The sequence below is a fragment of the Anabas testudineus genome, chromosome 15, assembly GCF_900324465.2.
Source record: "Anabas testudineus chromosome 15, fAnaTes1.2, whole genome shotgun sequence".
NCBI classification, from domain to species: domain Eukaryota; kingdom Metazoa; phylum Chordata; class Actinopteri; order Anabantiformes; family Anabantidae; genus Anabas; species Anabas testudineus.
The window spans coordinates 15,195,642-15,212,110 of record NC_046624.1 but is presented as its reverse complement, the minus strand read 5'-3'; the positions used below and the strand labels follow the sequence as shown (position 1 = coordinate 15,212,110).

The 16,469-nt window shown below is 42.9% G+C and overlaps 2 protein-coding genes across 5 annotated transcripts in view; one reads left to right on the top strand and one right to left on the bottom strand.

Annotated features, from left to right (window-relative positions):
• Positions 1 to 16,469, bottom strand: part of akt3a (v-akt murine thymoma viral oncogene homolog 3a) — a 55,439-nt gene that overhangs the window by 4,026 nt on the left and 34,944 nt on the right. For all 4 annotated transcript variants that reach the window (XM_026354504.1, XM_026354505.1, XM_026354506.1 and 1 more), the window contains 5 exons: positions 15,853 to 15,975; positions 14,958 to 15,086; positions 9,055 to 9,269; positions 8,778 to 8,865; positions 7,991 to 8,093 (listed from right to left, as the gene is read on the bottom strand). In XM_026354504.1, coding sequence (XP_026210289.1) covers positions 7,991 to 8,093; positions 8,778 to 8,865; positions 9,055 to 9,269; positions 14,958 to 15,086; positions 15,853 to 15,975 — 658 coding nt within the window. The remainder of the gene's footprint in view (positions 1 to 7,990; positions 8,094 to 8,777; positions 8,866 to 9,054; positions 9,270 to 14,957; positions 15,087 to 15,852; positions 15,976 to 16,469) is intronic.
• LOC113158539 lies at positions 5,599 to 7,764 on the top strand. Its single transcript, XM_026354508.1, has 2 exons — positions 5,599 to 7,491; positions 7,715 to 7,764. Exon 1 carries the CDS (start codon positions 5,753 to 5,755, stop codon positions 7,052 to 7,054), a length of 1,302 nt encoding a protein of 433 aa, XP_026210293.1. The 5' UTR covers positions 5,599 to 5,752; the 3' UTR covers positions 7,055 to 7,491; positions 7,715 to 7,764.

Below are 16,469 nucleotides of genomic sequence, written 5' to 3'. Positions count from 1 at the left end.
GTATATATATGAAAGAACGGAATTTAAGTAATGTATATTGTTGATATAAAGTTATTACAACACGTGTATAGCAGTATTCTGAGGCGGAACCAATGTTCGCCAGTTTAAGTAACTTCGGGTTAATTGTTGTGATACACCATCTACTGCACGTGGATTAACTTCTTAATTAGAAGATGGGGTGCTGAGCCACGCTGCACTGCGCAACCTTTTTGTGAAGATTTTGATGTTGAAAAGTTCGGTTCCAAGTTTATTTTCCTCCCTGTGAGATAATGCGGCCAATGAGTTCACACGGCATGCTGAAAGTGCGTCTAATAAATGCCTGTGTGTAAAGAACACCTTGTGTCCGTGAGACCTTACGGGGAGCGACAGTGAGAACTCAGACTGCTCGACACGAGGGATGCAGACGATAAACGCCGGCTGCAGATGAAGCTGCAAGCTAGCTACGACGCACGCTAGCATCGAGCAGATAAGACTGTGCAAACACTGATTACCTGAACAAGTGGGAGAAAGAGAGTCAAGCCAATAAGAAGAAACATTTAAAACAAGTTAAATGTTTACAAGTGGTTAAAGGACTCTACTTCCTATAAGAGGTCTAGTGTTATGTGCATGTTTAAGTTTACATAAGTCCCAAGTAAGAAGAACTCTGCAACGTGTTAAGAGTTAAGAATAGTATACACATAGAGATTGTTTATGTAGTTAAGTGTTAAGTTGTGTGTCTGTTCATCCATTTAAAGTTGAAACAAGTTCATTTATATTATTACAGTGTTGTTACTGCTTAGTTTATTTTAAGGTTTTGATGCAGCATAATGTAGTTTATTCAGTTACCCTTGTAATGCCATAAGTTAAGTAATTAACTCAAGAGAGAAATATTAAGGTGTATTCAAACAACACTAGAATGGCTGAGCATGAGCATGAAGCTAAGAAAGCAGACTCAGACAGAGACAGTTGTGCTGAAGGGACACAGCATCAGATTGAAGACGCTGTTCATCCATCAGAGAAGATTGATGTAGGAATAGAAACTACAGCTGTTGCTATGCAGGAATTAAGAAGAAGTCAGAGAACCAGAACTCTTACTGAAAGGGGTCAAGAACTGCATGATAGCAAAATCAAAGGACTTAAGCATCGCTTTGTCATTACATATGACAGATGGAAAGCTCTTGCCAAGCACGCTAAGAAGGAGCTTGATAGTTCTTCTTCTGTTGATGTTATACTTAACCTCAGAACTAAGATTCAGTGTGCTTCAACTGATGTGAAACATGCTTATGACGACCTACGACATCTAAGTGTCCCTGATGGGGAGACACGACGTAGAGTAGACACCTGTGATGCTGTCTCAAGGCGACTATTGGACTATGCATGGAACTGTCTTGAAGGAAAGGAAGGTTCTCAGGAACAAGTTTACTGGGCAGACACTGGCTCAGTGTTTTCATCTGCAGTTTCCCATAGGTCCAGGTCAAGCTCTAAAGATTCAAGGTCCATAAGATATGGTAGTATAAGTTCCACACACTCTAACTTGTCTTCTGCAGTTAAACAAGAGGCAGTAGCAGAGTTAGCTGCTACCCAAGAGGCTCTGAAAGTCCTACAAGAAATAGAATGTGAGAAACAAAGCCTTGACATTCTTGAAGAGGAAGACAGGCAGAGGATTGCAGTGCAAGAATCAGAAAATGCTGCAAGAAAAAAGACACTAGAAGAGAAGCGCAGGCAGATAGAGCGCTTAGAGACAGTCAAAAGAATGAATGCAGCTAGGGCACGTTTGCAAGTGTATGAGACAGGAGTGAGCTCAGATGAAGAGATAACAGAGTTACTTCATGACTCTCAGTTTGCAGAGGTCAAACCTGCTCCTATCCCAAGTAGACTTCCAGCACATAAGCCAAAGCATATCTCACATGCTCAACCTGCTATAATTCCTCAACCTGCCATAAAGAAAGAGTCATCTACCAATGTTCATAAGGAAGATAACACTACAGCACTTGCTGAAGCCATAGCAGAGTCTATCAATGTAAGTCGTCTCCCAGTACCAGAACCAGCTGTTTTCAGTGGAGATCCACTAAGATACACAGACTGGAAAATGTCTTTTCAGATGTTGATAGACAAGAAGAACATTCCAGCGAGTGAGAAAGTCTACTACCTTCGCAAGTATGTAGGGGGTCCTGCAAAGAAAGCTATTGAGAGTTATTTTCTGTTAGGTACCGACACAGCCTACCATGCTGCGTGGAATATTCTGGAAGAACGGTATGGAAGCTCCTTCGTGATTGCAAAGGCCTTTAGGGATAAGCTATCTTCATGGCCAAAAATTGGACCTAAAGATTGTTTTGAACTTAGAGAGTTTGTTGACTTTCTTCGTGGCTGTTGCACAGCAATGACACAGATCAAAGGTCTTGAAATCCTGAACGACTGTGGTGAAAACCAAAGAATCCTTGCAAAACTTCCTGATTGGTTGGTAGCCAGATGGAATAGGAAGGCTGTTGAGATTGAAGAAGCAAGCCACATGTTTCCAAGTTTTGTGCAGTTTGTTGACTTTCTTACGTTTGAAGCTAAGATAGCTTGTAACCCAGTAACCTCACTTCATGCACTTAAGTCTAGTGATGGGGAAAGACCAAAGATAGCAAAACCTCGAAGTGTTGGTGCACGTGTATTGGTAAACAGCTCAGTAGAAAACCTAGATGTGAAAAGGTGTATTTTTTGTGAGAAACCATCACATAGCATTCACACATGTTGGAAGTTCATGGACAAGTCGATCACAGAACGAATCAAGTTTGCACAGAAGAACAAATTGTGCTTTGGATGCTTGAAACCAGGACACCAGTCGAAGAGCTGTCAGAAGAGGAGCATCTGCGACACATGTAAGGGGAAGCATCCAACATGCTTACATGAAGACAGAACCACAAGGGATGTCAGGAAGGAACAGCAGATGGTGAAACGAACAGACAGCAGGAATCATGTGAAGGAGAAGGAAAGGTCAGTGGGAGCAATGCAGTCTCAACCAAGCAACGAAACATCAAATGAAGTAACATCTAATAGAGTGGTCCAAGATGTGAGCAGTACATACACATCCACAGTTGTCCCGGTGTGGCTTTCCACCACAAGTAACCCAGAGAATGAACTCCTTGTATATGCTCTGTTGGATAATCAAAGTGACACAACGTTCATATTACAAGAAAAGGCAGAAACGCTCAATGCACCAAAAGAGCCTGTGCAGTTGAAAATCTCCACATTATCATCCAAAAGTACAGTCATTCCAAGTCAAAGGTTAAAGGGACTACAAGTGAGAGGGTTCTACTCCTCAAAGAAAATTCCTCTTCCAACAACTTATTCCAGAGAGTTTATTCCAGTCAATCTAAGTCACATTCCTACGCAAAAGACAGCGAGAGCATGGCCTCACTTGGAGCACCTTGCTGAAGAGATGGCTCCGTTAATAGACTGTGATGTTGGCCTGCTTATAGGATATGACTGTTCACAAGCCCTGCTACCCAGAGAAGTTGTTGCAGGTAAGGACAACGAACCATTTGCTCAAAGAACAGACCTTGGCTGGAGCATAATCGGTCATGTCAATCCTTGTATTGATTATGGTGATGCAATTGGAGGCAGCCACAGGATTGTTGTGAAGCAGGTGACACCTCAGTTGTTGTCATCTACTCATCTCACAAATGAAGTGCGATATATGTGCCGCACACAAGTCAAAGAAGTGGTCACACCACCACAAGTGATAAGAGCACTTGAGTCCGACTTCATTGAAAGGAATGTAGAGGATGCTCACCTTTCACAAGAAGATCTACGTTTCCTATCGATAATGGAGAAAGGGACAAGAATCAATGCAGATAACCACTGTGAGATGCCATTGCCATTTAAGGGAAATAAACCATGCCTTCCAGATAATGTGAAGTGTGCTCATCACCGTCTCATGTGTTTGAGAAAAAGATTTGAGAAAGACAAACAATATCACAATGACTATGTAACCTTCTTGAATGGAATAATAACTCGCAGAGAAGCAGAGAAAGTTCCAGAAGAGGAGATCAGGAAGACTCCTGCTTGGTACATTCCTCACCACGGGGTATATCATCCACAGAAACCTGGGAAGATACGGGTTGTGTTTGATTGCTCAGCGAAGTTTGAAGGAGTGTCATTGAATGATCATTTGCTTACTGGGCCAGAGCTGACAAGTACTTTGGTAGGTGTGCTCTGTCGGTTCCGCAAGGGGCCAGTAGCAATAATGTGTGATATTGAATGCATGTTCCACCAGTTTCATGTGAGCCCAGATGATCAAGATTATTTGAGGTTTCTTTGGTGGGATAATGGAGACTTCCAATCTTCTCCATCAGTCTACCGTATGAGAGTCCACCTGTTTGGCGCAGCCTCTTCACCGGGGTGTGCAAATTATGGGTTGAGGTTCATTGCTGCTCAAGGACAGGGTAGATTTAGCGAAGCATCCATCCGCCTGATTGAGAGGAACTTTTACGTGGACGATGGTCTGTTAAGTGTCTCAACAGATGAAGAAGCGATTCAGTTAGTGAGCGAAGCAAGAGAGCTCTGTAGCACTGGAAAGCTAAGAATCCACAAGTTCATTTCCAACCACCACAACGTGCTTGCGTCAATTCCCAAGGAGGATTGTGCAGAAACGGTACGCAACCAAGATTTGACCTTAGGTGAGACACAGATTGAAAGAGCTCTAGGGGTCAGCTGGTGTGTTGTTGCAGATCAGTTTCAGTTCAGAGTGATTGTGAATGAACGCCCACTAACAAGGAGGGGAGTTTTATCTACCGTTGCCTCCATTTATGACCCACTTGGCTTTGTAGCACCTTTCATTCTGATCGGGAAGAAGATACTTCAACAGATGTGTCAAGACAAGATCGGATGGGATGAACCGCTTTCTGAGGATCTTCGGCCAAAATGGGAAGCCTGGCTCTTGGATCTGCATAACCTAGCTGATGTCAAGATTCAGCGATGTTACATTCCAGAAAGTTGGAACGAAGTCCAGAGGTATGAGTTGCATCATTTTTCTGACGCGAGTAGTGCAGGGTATGGTGAATGCACTTACCTGAGAGCAGTTAGCACATCAGGAGAAATCCACTGTTCTTTAGTCATGGGCAAGGCCAGGGTTTCACCCCTGAAGATTACCACAGTACCCAGACTCGAGCTGTCAGCAGCGGTTGTTGCTGTTCGCACAAGTGATCTGCTCAGAAAGGAGCTAGAAATAGAGGCTCAAGAGTTCTTTTGGACAGACTCTAAGGTTGTCCTAGGATATGTCAACAATGATGCGAAAAGATTCCATGTGTTTGTGGCAAACCGTGTTCAGCGCATTAAGGAGAGCACAAATCCAAGTCAATGGAGATATGTAAGCTCTGAAGAAAATCCTGCAGACCATGTATCAAGAGGTCTTGCAGCAAAAGAACTTACTAAATCCAACTGGTTTACTGGTCCAGCCTTTCTTTGGCTTGATGATCTTCCCAGCAGAGATATTAAGGTGGGAGATATTTCTGTTGAAGACCCAGAAGTTCGCAAGACGTGTGTACACAAGACATTGACAAGTGAAGATTCATTGAATAATCGCTTTCTAAAGTTTTCCAACTGGAACAGATTAGTCAAAGCCATTGCCAGACTCGTACGACGTGTCAAACAGCTGAAGGGCTTGACTTCAAAAACCAATGAAGCCACAAGTCTCCAAGAGAGGAAAGATGCAGAACTTACAATCATAGGCATTGTACAAAGTGCATTCTTCTCTGAGGAAATCAGAAGCTTAAAGTGCAAGGGTGAGATGAAGTGTAGTGACAAAAGTAGTAAACTTTACAGACTGAATCCCTTTTTGGATGAGAAAGACATCCTCAGAGTGGGGGGTCGTCTGGAGCATGCTGCTTTGCACCCACACATCAAACATCCGGTGATTTTGCCAAAGACCAGTCACATATCAAGATTGCTGATTGAACATTATCATCAACGAGTTCAGCACCAAGGTCGTGGCATAACGCTTAACGAACTACGATCCAATGGTATTTGGATACTTGGTGGCAGTCATGCGGTATCATCCTGCATTCATGAGTGTGTTAAGTGTAGGAAGTTCAGAAGACCTACAGAAACACAAAAAATGGCAGACTTACCATTGGAACGCATGGAGACAACTCCTCCTTTTACTTATTGTGGTATGGACTGTTTCGGCCCATTCTACGTCAAGGAGGGAAGAAAGGAGTTGAAGCGATATGGTCTGTTATTCACTTGCTTGTGTTCTCGTGCAGTGCACATAGAGTTGCTTGATGATATGACAGCTGATGCTTTTATCAATGCTCTGCGTGCTTTCATTGCTCTAAGAGGGAATGTCCGACAACTTCAATCTGATCAGGGTACTAACTTTGTTGGTGCAAGACGTCAGTTCTTAGAAGCTGTAAAAGAAATGGACCAAGACGGCCTTAAGCAACTAGGCTGTGAATTCGTCATGAACACTCCGTCTGCAAGCCACATGGGTGGAGCTTGGGAAAGACAAATCAGGACAGTAAGAAATGTGTTGATGTCCATTCTGGATCAGTCATCTCGCAAACTTGATAGTTCGTCATTGCGAACTTACCTTTATGAGGTTATGGCAATCATAAACAGCAGACCTTTAACGGCACACCTTCTCAATGATCCAGCAGGACCACAACCTCTTACACCTAACCACCTTCTGACCATGAAATCTTCTATTGTCTTGCCACCACCTGGAGAGTTTGTAAGGGAAGACCTTTATCTTCGCAAAAGATGGAGGAAAGTGCAATACTTGGCCAATGAATTTTGGTCTAGATGGAAGAAAGAATATCTCTTGAACCAGCAACAGAGACAAAAATGGCATAAAGGTCGTAGAAATGCAAAGATCAATGACATAGTGCTTGTGCAAGATGACAATGCACCTCGAAATGAATGGAAGTTGGCTAAGGTCACTGAAGTATATCCTGGTAAAGATGGATGTGTGAGAAAGCTTCAGTTGTTGATTAGTGACAGAGCACTGGATGAGCAAGGGAAGCGTGTTACTAAACCTGTTTACTTGGAAAGGCCTATTCATAAGACTGTAACCTTACTTGAAGCTGAGTAATATAGTTTTCGTGTTTAAGTGTTCTTTAGTCAAGTTAAGATAGTTTGTATATTGTATTTTAGAAATCACTAGTGATTTGGTGGGAGTGTAACTGCTGTCAAGTATCAGTTATACTGTTCAAGTATCTGTGATTGTTTTGTTGAATGTTTATAATGTATATATATGAAAGAACGGAATTTAAGTAATGTATATTGTTGATATAAAGTTATTACAACACGTGTATAGCAGTATTCTGAGGCGGAACCAATGTTCGCCAGTTTAAGTAACTTCGGGTTAATTGTTGTGATACACCATCTACTGCACGTGGATTAACTTCTTAATTAGAAGATGGGGTGCTGAGCCACGCTGCACTGCGCAACATTTTTGTGAAGATTTTGATGTTGAAAAGTTCGGTTCTAAGTTTATTTTCCTCCCTGTGAGATAATGCGGCCAATGAGGTACGTTTTGTTTTGTGTTTTATATCATATTTGAAGCTGCTGAATGTTAACATGACGCCAAATGTTTCGGTTAAAGTTTGTAATACTGAATATGTCATTTCGTATCTTAAGTAATTGTTTAAGTGCAATTTGTGTTGTTTATATTTTATTGTGCTTTATTTTATTTGTGTTTTACATCCCTTAAGAAATGTCTTTTGTATGTATTTATGTGTCTTTTATTCAGTTCTCACGGCATGCTGAAAGTGCGTCTAATAAATGCCTGTGTGTAAAGAACACCTTGTGTCCGTGAGACCTTATGGGGAGCGACATACAGTATATATTAATACACACACGCTAGTAATCATTTCCTGTCACTCTATTTCTCTACATTTTTCTCTCCTCTGTGAATATTTGCAGCTCTGTAAGAAATGAAAGTGAGATTTCGTCAACTTTTAATGTTGGCATATGTTTATGTGTACATGTGTGAGAAAGAGAGCGAGGCAGAGACGGAGACACTCACATTTCTCTGGTGGAGTGATTGTGATGGTCTGGGCTGTGAACTCCTCATCGAAGTATCTGGTGTCTGTCTCCGACGTCACCTGAGGCTTGAAGGGAGGGATGAGCTGGGTCGAAGACGTGAGGAGGAAACAAAGAGGAGAGATTAGATTGTACAATATTCAAACTACGAGTAGTTCTCACAGAACTTCCTCTGCTGAACAGAAAACGGGTACAGAAGCAGCGGTTGTGTGGATTTTAATGGCAGACTACACATCGGTACTGCAATGCCCTGAAAGAAGTTGAAGCCCAAACAAAGACACCAAAAAAAATAATTACATTGTACTGTCGCACTTTGAATTTGAGTCATAGGAAGACTGGTAGATGAAGAGACAGAAGAAGAGAAAAGGGAAATAAAAAGAAAGGAGCAGATATAAAAACAAAAAAGAGCAAGAACAAGGACAAGAAAAGTCCTAAAAGGAGAGAAATCGAAAGGACAGAAGATGAGGGCAGAAAAGGAAGGAAGGACAGGAAACAAACAGGAGAGGATGTGAAGATCAGTGAGTGATCCAGAAAGAGCAGAGTACAGAGAAGGGTGGAAGCTCAGCACCTGTCTAACGTGGTTTAGGTGCTGCCACACGGGACCTGACTCACACTCAGTGATGTTATATAAACACACGGACAGACTGACAGAGCTCCAGGATGAAAGGTCACACCTGTGCATGTTTATGATTAGTCACCTTGACCCTTTATAATGTCAAATGATTTATTTTCCACCACCCTGTGATGCTCTATAAGTCAGCACACCATACCTTTTTATCATAGACATCCTGCCATTCAACACCAGAGAAGAAACTGTGTCTCATTATTTCTTTAGCATCATCTGGTCCTCCACCAAGCCTACAGGAGAGGAGAGAAATACTACAGATTTTTGAAAAACATTTGGCATAATGATCAAAATAGATCCCTCTGCATGTCCAAATTCTGGCAACCGAGGGATAAAAATTATTCACCTGGAGAAAAGAGTGTATCTGCCATTCAATTTGCCAAATGCACACACAGATGCACACATAAGCCCTATGCACACACCGTTTGTTGGGGTCTTTGATGAGCAGGCCGGACAGCAGAGACTTGGCGTCAGTGGACAGCGTGCGCGGTAACTTGATGTCTTCCATGAGGATGAGCTCAAACAGCTTCTCGTGATCCTGGTTGTAGAACGGCAGTCGGCCACACATCATCTCGTACGTCACCACCCCTAAGCCCCACCAGTCTACCGCCCGACCATAGTCGTTGTCCTCCAGGACCTGCAGAGAATAGAGAGGCACAGATACACAATTTCTGCTTTTAAATGGGACCATTTGTTTTATTGCACACCTGCTTATATTCAACATTTTTAATTGGACAATGCAGACTGCCCAAGGTGTTTGGTGAGGAGACGGATGAGTGAGGACAGACAGCAGAGTAAAGACAACATACCAGTTAGCTCAAGGGATAGATTAAAGAAAAACAGTAAAGGAGATGAACAGAAGTGACTGTACAGATAACAGGGACTCAAGTGTAGATGGTAGCCCCCCCTCCTCTCTCCATACACAGACACACACACATACAGCGGTAAACATCATGGGATGGCAGGTCTTCAGAAGCCCCTGTTACAGTAAGGGAGTCAGTGTGTTGGCATGGCCCACCAGATGCCCCCTCAGGTCTCTGCCAGTTCTCCCTGGCACACAGATATACTGGCATGGGCAGACAGGAATGTCCCTGGATGGTAAAGGCAGCACAGCCCACAACACGGGTCAGGGCCAGTTCAACCTCCAAGCTGGCTAGCACAGGTACAGTGAGCTGTGCTGCTCTGTGTGCTGGTCCTGTGAAGTAAGCCAGTCCTCTATCAAAGCTTGTATGAGCTGCCTTCCTGCTCTTTTTCTCTGCCTGCTCTCCTCACACTTTCCTCTTCAGCTCGTCTTATCCTACCTCCTCCGTCCTAATCATGTCTTCTTTGCTCACGCTTTTGCTTTCATCACCTTGTGCGCCCGTTTCCACACCTCTGGAAGAGGAGGAGAAGGAAAAAGGGAGGAAGACGCAGAAAGAGCAATATTTCAAGTGCTGTTGGAGCCAACATTAGCATAATCTATATCATCATTAGCATAATAATATCATGGTGATGAGTGTATAGGTGTGTATACATGCTTGTGCTGCATGTACTGTACGTGTGACTGACAGACAGTGCTGGAAAGCAGCCAGAGCAGCATATGTTGTACATCTCACCAAAAATAACAACATCTCACACAGTGTTAATAATGGACCAAGGAGAATGGACATGAACAGACACTAAGACATGAATACAAACATGTAAAAACACACTAGTGTATGAACAGGTTTTTGACATAATTAAAATATTAGATGATAGAACTATACAGCAAATGTCAACATATCAAAGGATTTAAAAATATACTGCTTCCTGGACTAATATGTGCCATTAGTAGAAGCAAGATGGGTGGCAGATGCAGATAGCACAGGTGTCATAAATACATAAATAGCTTAGACTGCGGCAGGAACATAAAAAATCATTCTCTATGATACCAGTTCTAATAAATCAGCCAGCTATAATGAACAAGATATCACCAGTAAACATGCCATTAATTGCTTTAAGATGTATAAAATAATAAAAATAAAAAAAAAGATGAGCCCCTATTGCTCAGGAGCCAATTAATTCTCCTTTTAGTCACTAATACCTATTCAATGTTATCTCAATATTACAGATCAAGAATCCTGCACCTTAAAGCCCACTGTGAGAGTTTTGTAATTTACAGTCATAACAGTATGACGAGAGGCTGTAGAGGTAAAGAGAAAAGTCTTATTCCTCTAGCATTTTACTTGTCAGTTTCTCCTAAGAAGTACATGAAAGTTCAGGTAAGGTTCTGTTGTATGAATCCAAATGTAAATCGTGTTAAATGTCACTGTGCATTGACGCCAGGTGTGAGAAAGCACCAAAGAGCTGCCTGTGAGTTTCCACAGCAGCTCAATACTACTGAAATCTGGTCATTAACTGACTAAGCTCACACACTCCACACTAAACTGCTAATGATGCAGGCGGCTGCTTCACTGTGTACAAGTCAACATGCGTGGAACTGAATAAGAGAATTGGAAGTGTTATTTTATGTGTGAATGTGTGTGTGTGTGCATTAAGCTGGTCACCCTGTTGGCAGCTGCAGAGAAGAGCTGGGGGAACGAATCGTGCCGCCAGCTCCAGATATACTATTGATTTGTACGGCTGGAGGGATAACACTGGCTTAGACTGCTGGGAGACTGTCAGACAAACACACACATACACACACAGCAGATGGAATATTTATCCGTCCTCATCAAATTCATAAAGTTTTGAGAGTGAGGCAAACCAGGAGATGTTTGGTGTTGTTTCACTCCCTGCAGCTTGAAGAAGGACACACACACAGTGTGCACTTTATGAAATTCAGAACAGCTCACAAGGCTGTTTTCAATGATGCTCTACAGAGCTGTGTGTTACGTCTTTGTACAAAAAAGGTACAGAAATGTATACAAATGCAAGCTGTCAAGTTGGACATGTGCATGTATGTATGTTCTCAATGTAAGAGGTTGTGTTTGTGTGTGTCCTGGGACCAAAGAAAGTAGTGGCAGCTCGGTTGCAGGCAGGGAGCAGATTAATTCACACAGAGCCAGAATGCTGCCCCACAGCCTTAGGCATAGAGGCATGGGAGTGTGTAAGTGTGCATGTACGTGTGGAATATGTGTGTATATTTTAGAGGAAGACAGGACAAATAAATAGGACAAGACAGAAGAAAGTAACGCATGAGATAAATCAGAAGGGAAAAGAGGAGAACTGATTAAAATCAGCCATCAGGGAGAAGGTCTTGTCCTGCACTGGTCCTCGTCGGGGCAGCCATGTGGCAACTAGATGCTGCTTGTGGGACAAAGTCTTTGGCAGCATGGACAGGACTACATGGGACGGGACGGGCACACACAGCCTGTGGCTGTACTGGCCCAGATGCACAGCAGGGAACACAAACACACACCTCATGTACTGTACAGTGAACATACACTCACATATTGTTGGTGTCAAACGGAGACCTTCTATCTGCTCATTTGGAAATCAGTTTATGCTGTAACAGTTCGGATATCTTGCAGTGTTTCGCTAATGTCTGACTGCGCTGCTATGTTTATGAAACATTTACAGTTACAGTAGGAACAACACACACACTTACACACACACACACACACACACACACACACACAATGCCCATTATATACAACATACAAACAAACACATACAAATCAGTGGAAAAAAGCCATCCCCCTCAACACTTTCAACAAAAAACATAGTCACAAGGAAATGTGTCAAACACAAAAATATGAGAAAACAGAGAAAAAACACTGCCCATGTGTTTTCTCTGATCTTGTTCCCTCACTTTACAAGGACCTTACACTGCTTATTGTTCATTAATCTCACATTAATCTTTGACTATCCCTGAAGCAAACAACACACAAAAAACAATCTACTGCTTTACAAGTGTGGCTGAAAAATTATTCACTTTACGGTGTTGTATTGCTGAAGTACATTTGCATGAGTTCTTTCAGGTATGCAGCAGAGACCAACACTTTTTATTTACTTCTCATCTGCCCTTTTCACTGACGGCAAACACAGGAACTGTCTGAATTTCACTCCTGTAACCCTGAAATATTTTCTCTCCCTTCTCATCTTCCTCTGTCTCTAACCCCCACCACCCCCTTTCTCTTTTTAATCCCGGCTACTTTGCATCTCTGTAACTTGGCTCCATGCAAACTGTGTTATTTTTACACGCGGGCGGGCGAGCAGAGCGTGCGGGCGGGCGAATGGCGGCGGCGGTGGTGGTGTAGATTTCCAGGTTTTTTCCAAGCACCTTCCTCCAACCTCGCCCATCTGCCGCCATCTGCCTCGCTTTAGCCCGCACTTTCTACTGCAATCACACACACAGCACACACCCGCGCACACACACACATAAATGCACACAGACGCACATCCTGTGAAAAATAACCAACAGCCTCCAATCAGCTTTTGGCACGCAAAGGAAGGGACTCTAAAAAAAAAAAAAAAGCAAAAAAAAAAAAAAAAAAGCACAAAATGCTGCGCCAAATTGTCCTCCATACTTTTTCAAGTGGGATATACACTATGCCTCTCCCCTTCCTGCCTTCATCTCCACATCTCCATCTCTCTGTCTACACCACCCACCCTGCAACGCTTTCGCCAGTTGATCTGCTGGCCTTCGAGTGAGGGAGCGCTGATAACTGGACAGCGGATGGCTGCAAAAAAATAGAAAATATTACAAGAATGTAGTTGTGTGTGAGTGTTGTGCTGTGCCCTTTTCCTCTTCAACAAACACCCTCATTCAGACGCATAAGCTGCATATTTACTGTTCACCTTGATATTATGGAAAACAGTTTGCCTGTGTAATCTGCAAATTACAGTGTACATACATAAATTCCACTATAAGAAGGTTTCAAACATTCCTACAAAGCGCAGGGTATTATGGGTAACGGGTTGCAAGAGAGTACCTGGATCATGACTTCAGCTGTGTCCAAAATCACTCCCCAATTTGTGCAAATGCACTGAATTTACTGTCCACCATTTTTATTTAGTATGTAAAGTCTCAGTTTACCGATCACTATTGAGTGAACTACCGCGTGTACATTATATACACATTAGTAAATGAGTAAATAGGGAGTGATTTCAGTCACAGCCTACATGGGTCAAGAGTTGTGTTTGTGTATTGTATGTCTGGCTGGTGTTAGTTGTGCAGGAATCTACCCTGAGTATGATCAGTAATAATCCTGGTAATCACCCAAGACTTTTGTTAGATAAACAGGAGCTGTGCAGTGGGCAACGTGAGACCCACAGTTCACAGGGGCCATCCTGGTGGAACCCTGAGTGGTGCAGAAACACTGCCTAATGACAGGCCGCCTGTGGATGCCACAGATGCTTTTATGTACTACAAAGCCTCAGTCAATCTGCTCAGTTTACAGAACTAACAAGCACTCCCTGAGATTTCTTTCATTTATCCATTGATAAAAGCAAATTATGAAAAATCGGCATTGTGCTGTGGATGTGGTCCACAAATCCATCACACTTGAAATGTTCATGATGTAACCAAAATACTAATCTACAGTAATCAATATCACGCTAAATCTACCAATGACGTCTTCTTATGCACTCACTGTACAATCTAATGCAATCCATTAGTGTACTTTGATTGTATCCTCTATGATATATAATGTAGGTGGAGTGAAATATAACATCTATTGTATTTATCCAGTTTTGTGATTTACAGATAGATTAATGCTACAAAACTGTGCATGATGCAAAAATCTACCATAGAGTACAAAATATACTTATATGCCGTCATGTCAATGACAATAATTTAAACTGATTCTGAAAAATGTGACTTTTCATTTCATGATCACGTTTAATGCTAAATGAAAAGGACACCAAAACAAGTTGCTGTCAAGGTGGCATAGCTATTAACCCACGACTGTAAGACCTTCAAACATTTAGTCCAGGGATTTTCTGTTCGTTTGTGATTGTCAAGGCACATAAATGTTTTCAACCAACATAATATCTTGTGAGATATTTTTTATATTGCACCTGCTACAAAAATGTGAAAAACATTGACCCCTTTAGGCCATGATATCATGTGGATAGTGTAGCAATCACCACACTCCATGTGGAAGACTGGGGTTCGACTCCTCCCTGTGGCCTACCTCCAGTAGGGGTCCTTAGGCAAGACCTCCTTACGCTTACCCTGCCTGTGCCCTGTAAGTCGCTTTGGACAAAAGCATCTGCTAAATGACTAAATGCTAATATAAATGAATGAATCATCTTACAAGATGAGAGAAATGGCAGTGCAGAGGTTCAAGGCAAGAAAAATGAAGAAAAAGTAAAAACTTGAATCAAATGACAGTTAAGAAACAGATAATAAAAGTATTACCTCAGGTGCAAGGTACTCTGGAGTGCCACAGAAGGTTTTCATGGTAGCAGCGTCTGTTATATTCTCCTTGCAGAGGCCAAAATCAGTGATCTTAATATGGCCGTCTTTATCCAACATCAGGTTTTCCAACTAAAAGGGAAACAAGGTACAAAACAATTTCAGCAAGGCAACTTTCACCACTGGAATCTCAAAACTCTTTGGAAATGAAAGACAAAGACTACAATAGTGAAATGCATTTCTGGGAAACTGGCTTCAATTCATCAGAGACCTTTTAGCTAGATCTTTTTAATAATAACAAACATAGTCAACTGCTTTAATAATAGACTGAAATACGTTTTTGTACTGTGGAGCCAAGGTTTTACCACTCTGAATAGGAGAGCAGAGGCAGACAGGTATGGAAAACCATATTGTATTAGCCCACATAGTGGCAGTATGCACATTCAGGCACACAAACTACGAGTGGAAAAGGGAAATAAACTTCAGGTATGTAGTGAAGCCACTCAACCTTTTAATTTTAATGGCTGAAGTGTTTTTCTCGCTCTCTGTCTGCTTTTTCTCCTTTCTGTTTTCTTGGCTGCTGTGAGCAGGTATGGGGCCAAGGCTGCTAGGCAGACGCTCAGACAGAGCCATCTACCTCTCTACCTCTGTGGCATCAGCACCCTCCCTCCCTCTCTGCCTCCCGCACCTCTTTATTGCTTTATGTCTGTGTGAGCTTGTCCCTGTCCCTCTTTTAATTACTACACATCCTGAGCCACTCGTCTCCTCCTGGATGCAAAAACAAAAAAACATGGAAACACAAGAGATGGAGGCTAAAAAAAAACTTTTCTCTCAAATATCTGTCTGATCACACTCATCCATGCCCCCCAACCAGCCTCCCCTCTCTGCTTCTGTTTACCTTGAGGTCCCGATACACAATCTTGGCTGAATGCAGATAGTCAAGAGCTGAGACGATCTCTGCGCCGTAGAAGCGTGTGCGCTCCTCTGAGAACACCCGCTCTCTGGACAAATGGAAAAACAGCTGCGGGAAAAGGAGGGAGGAAGAGAGGAGAAGAGAGGGTAAAAGGGAGAGAGACGGGGAGAGACAGCAGGGACGGCACAGCAATAATTACTGATTTATTGGAGGAAATTAGCACAACACAAACTGGCTGCCCGCACCATATTGAGATGATAGATAGCAGAGGGGAGGGTGAGTGGGGTGTGTGTTTGAGGGGTGCATGTGGAGAAGGGCTGGGTGGGGGTGGGGAGGCGTCTCAGAGGAGGGCGGGTGGAGGCGCTCGGCAGCTGGCGCCTCATCTAGCAGTCCCCCTCACCACATACTCACATACCTCTTCTACGTTACCCTCTGGGCTAGGTTGGCATGGTGCTGCTGTTGAGTTCAGCGGCAGGGGCCAAATCAAGTGTTTAATCAATACACCAGTCTAGTTAAAGACAGGCCGACTGCCACTGCCGCCAAGCCCCCCACCCACCTCCCATCCCAACTGCCTCCAGTGTAGCACTCATTAGTGGCCTAAC

Bases quoted from the DNA above. Each gene is read 5' to 3' on its own strand.
- LOC113158539 (XM_026354508.1), top strand. From the start codon at position 5,753: ATGAAGTGTAGTGACAAAAGTAGTAAACTTTACAGACTGAATCCCTTT.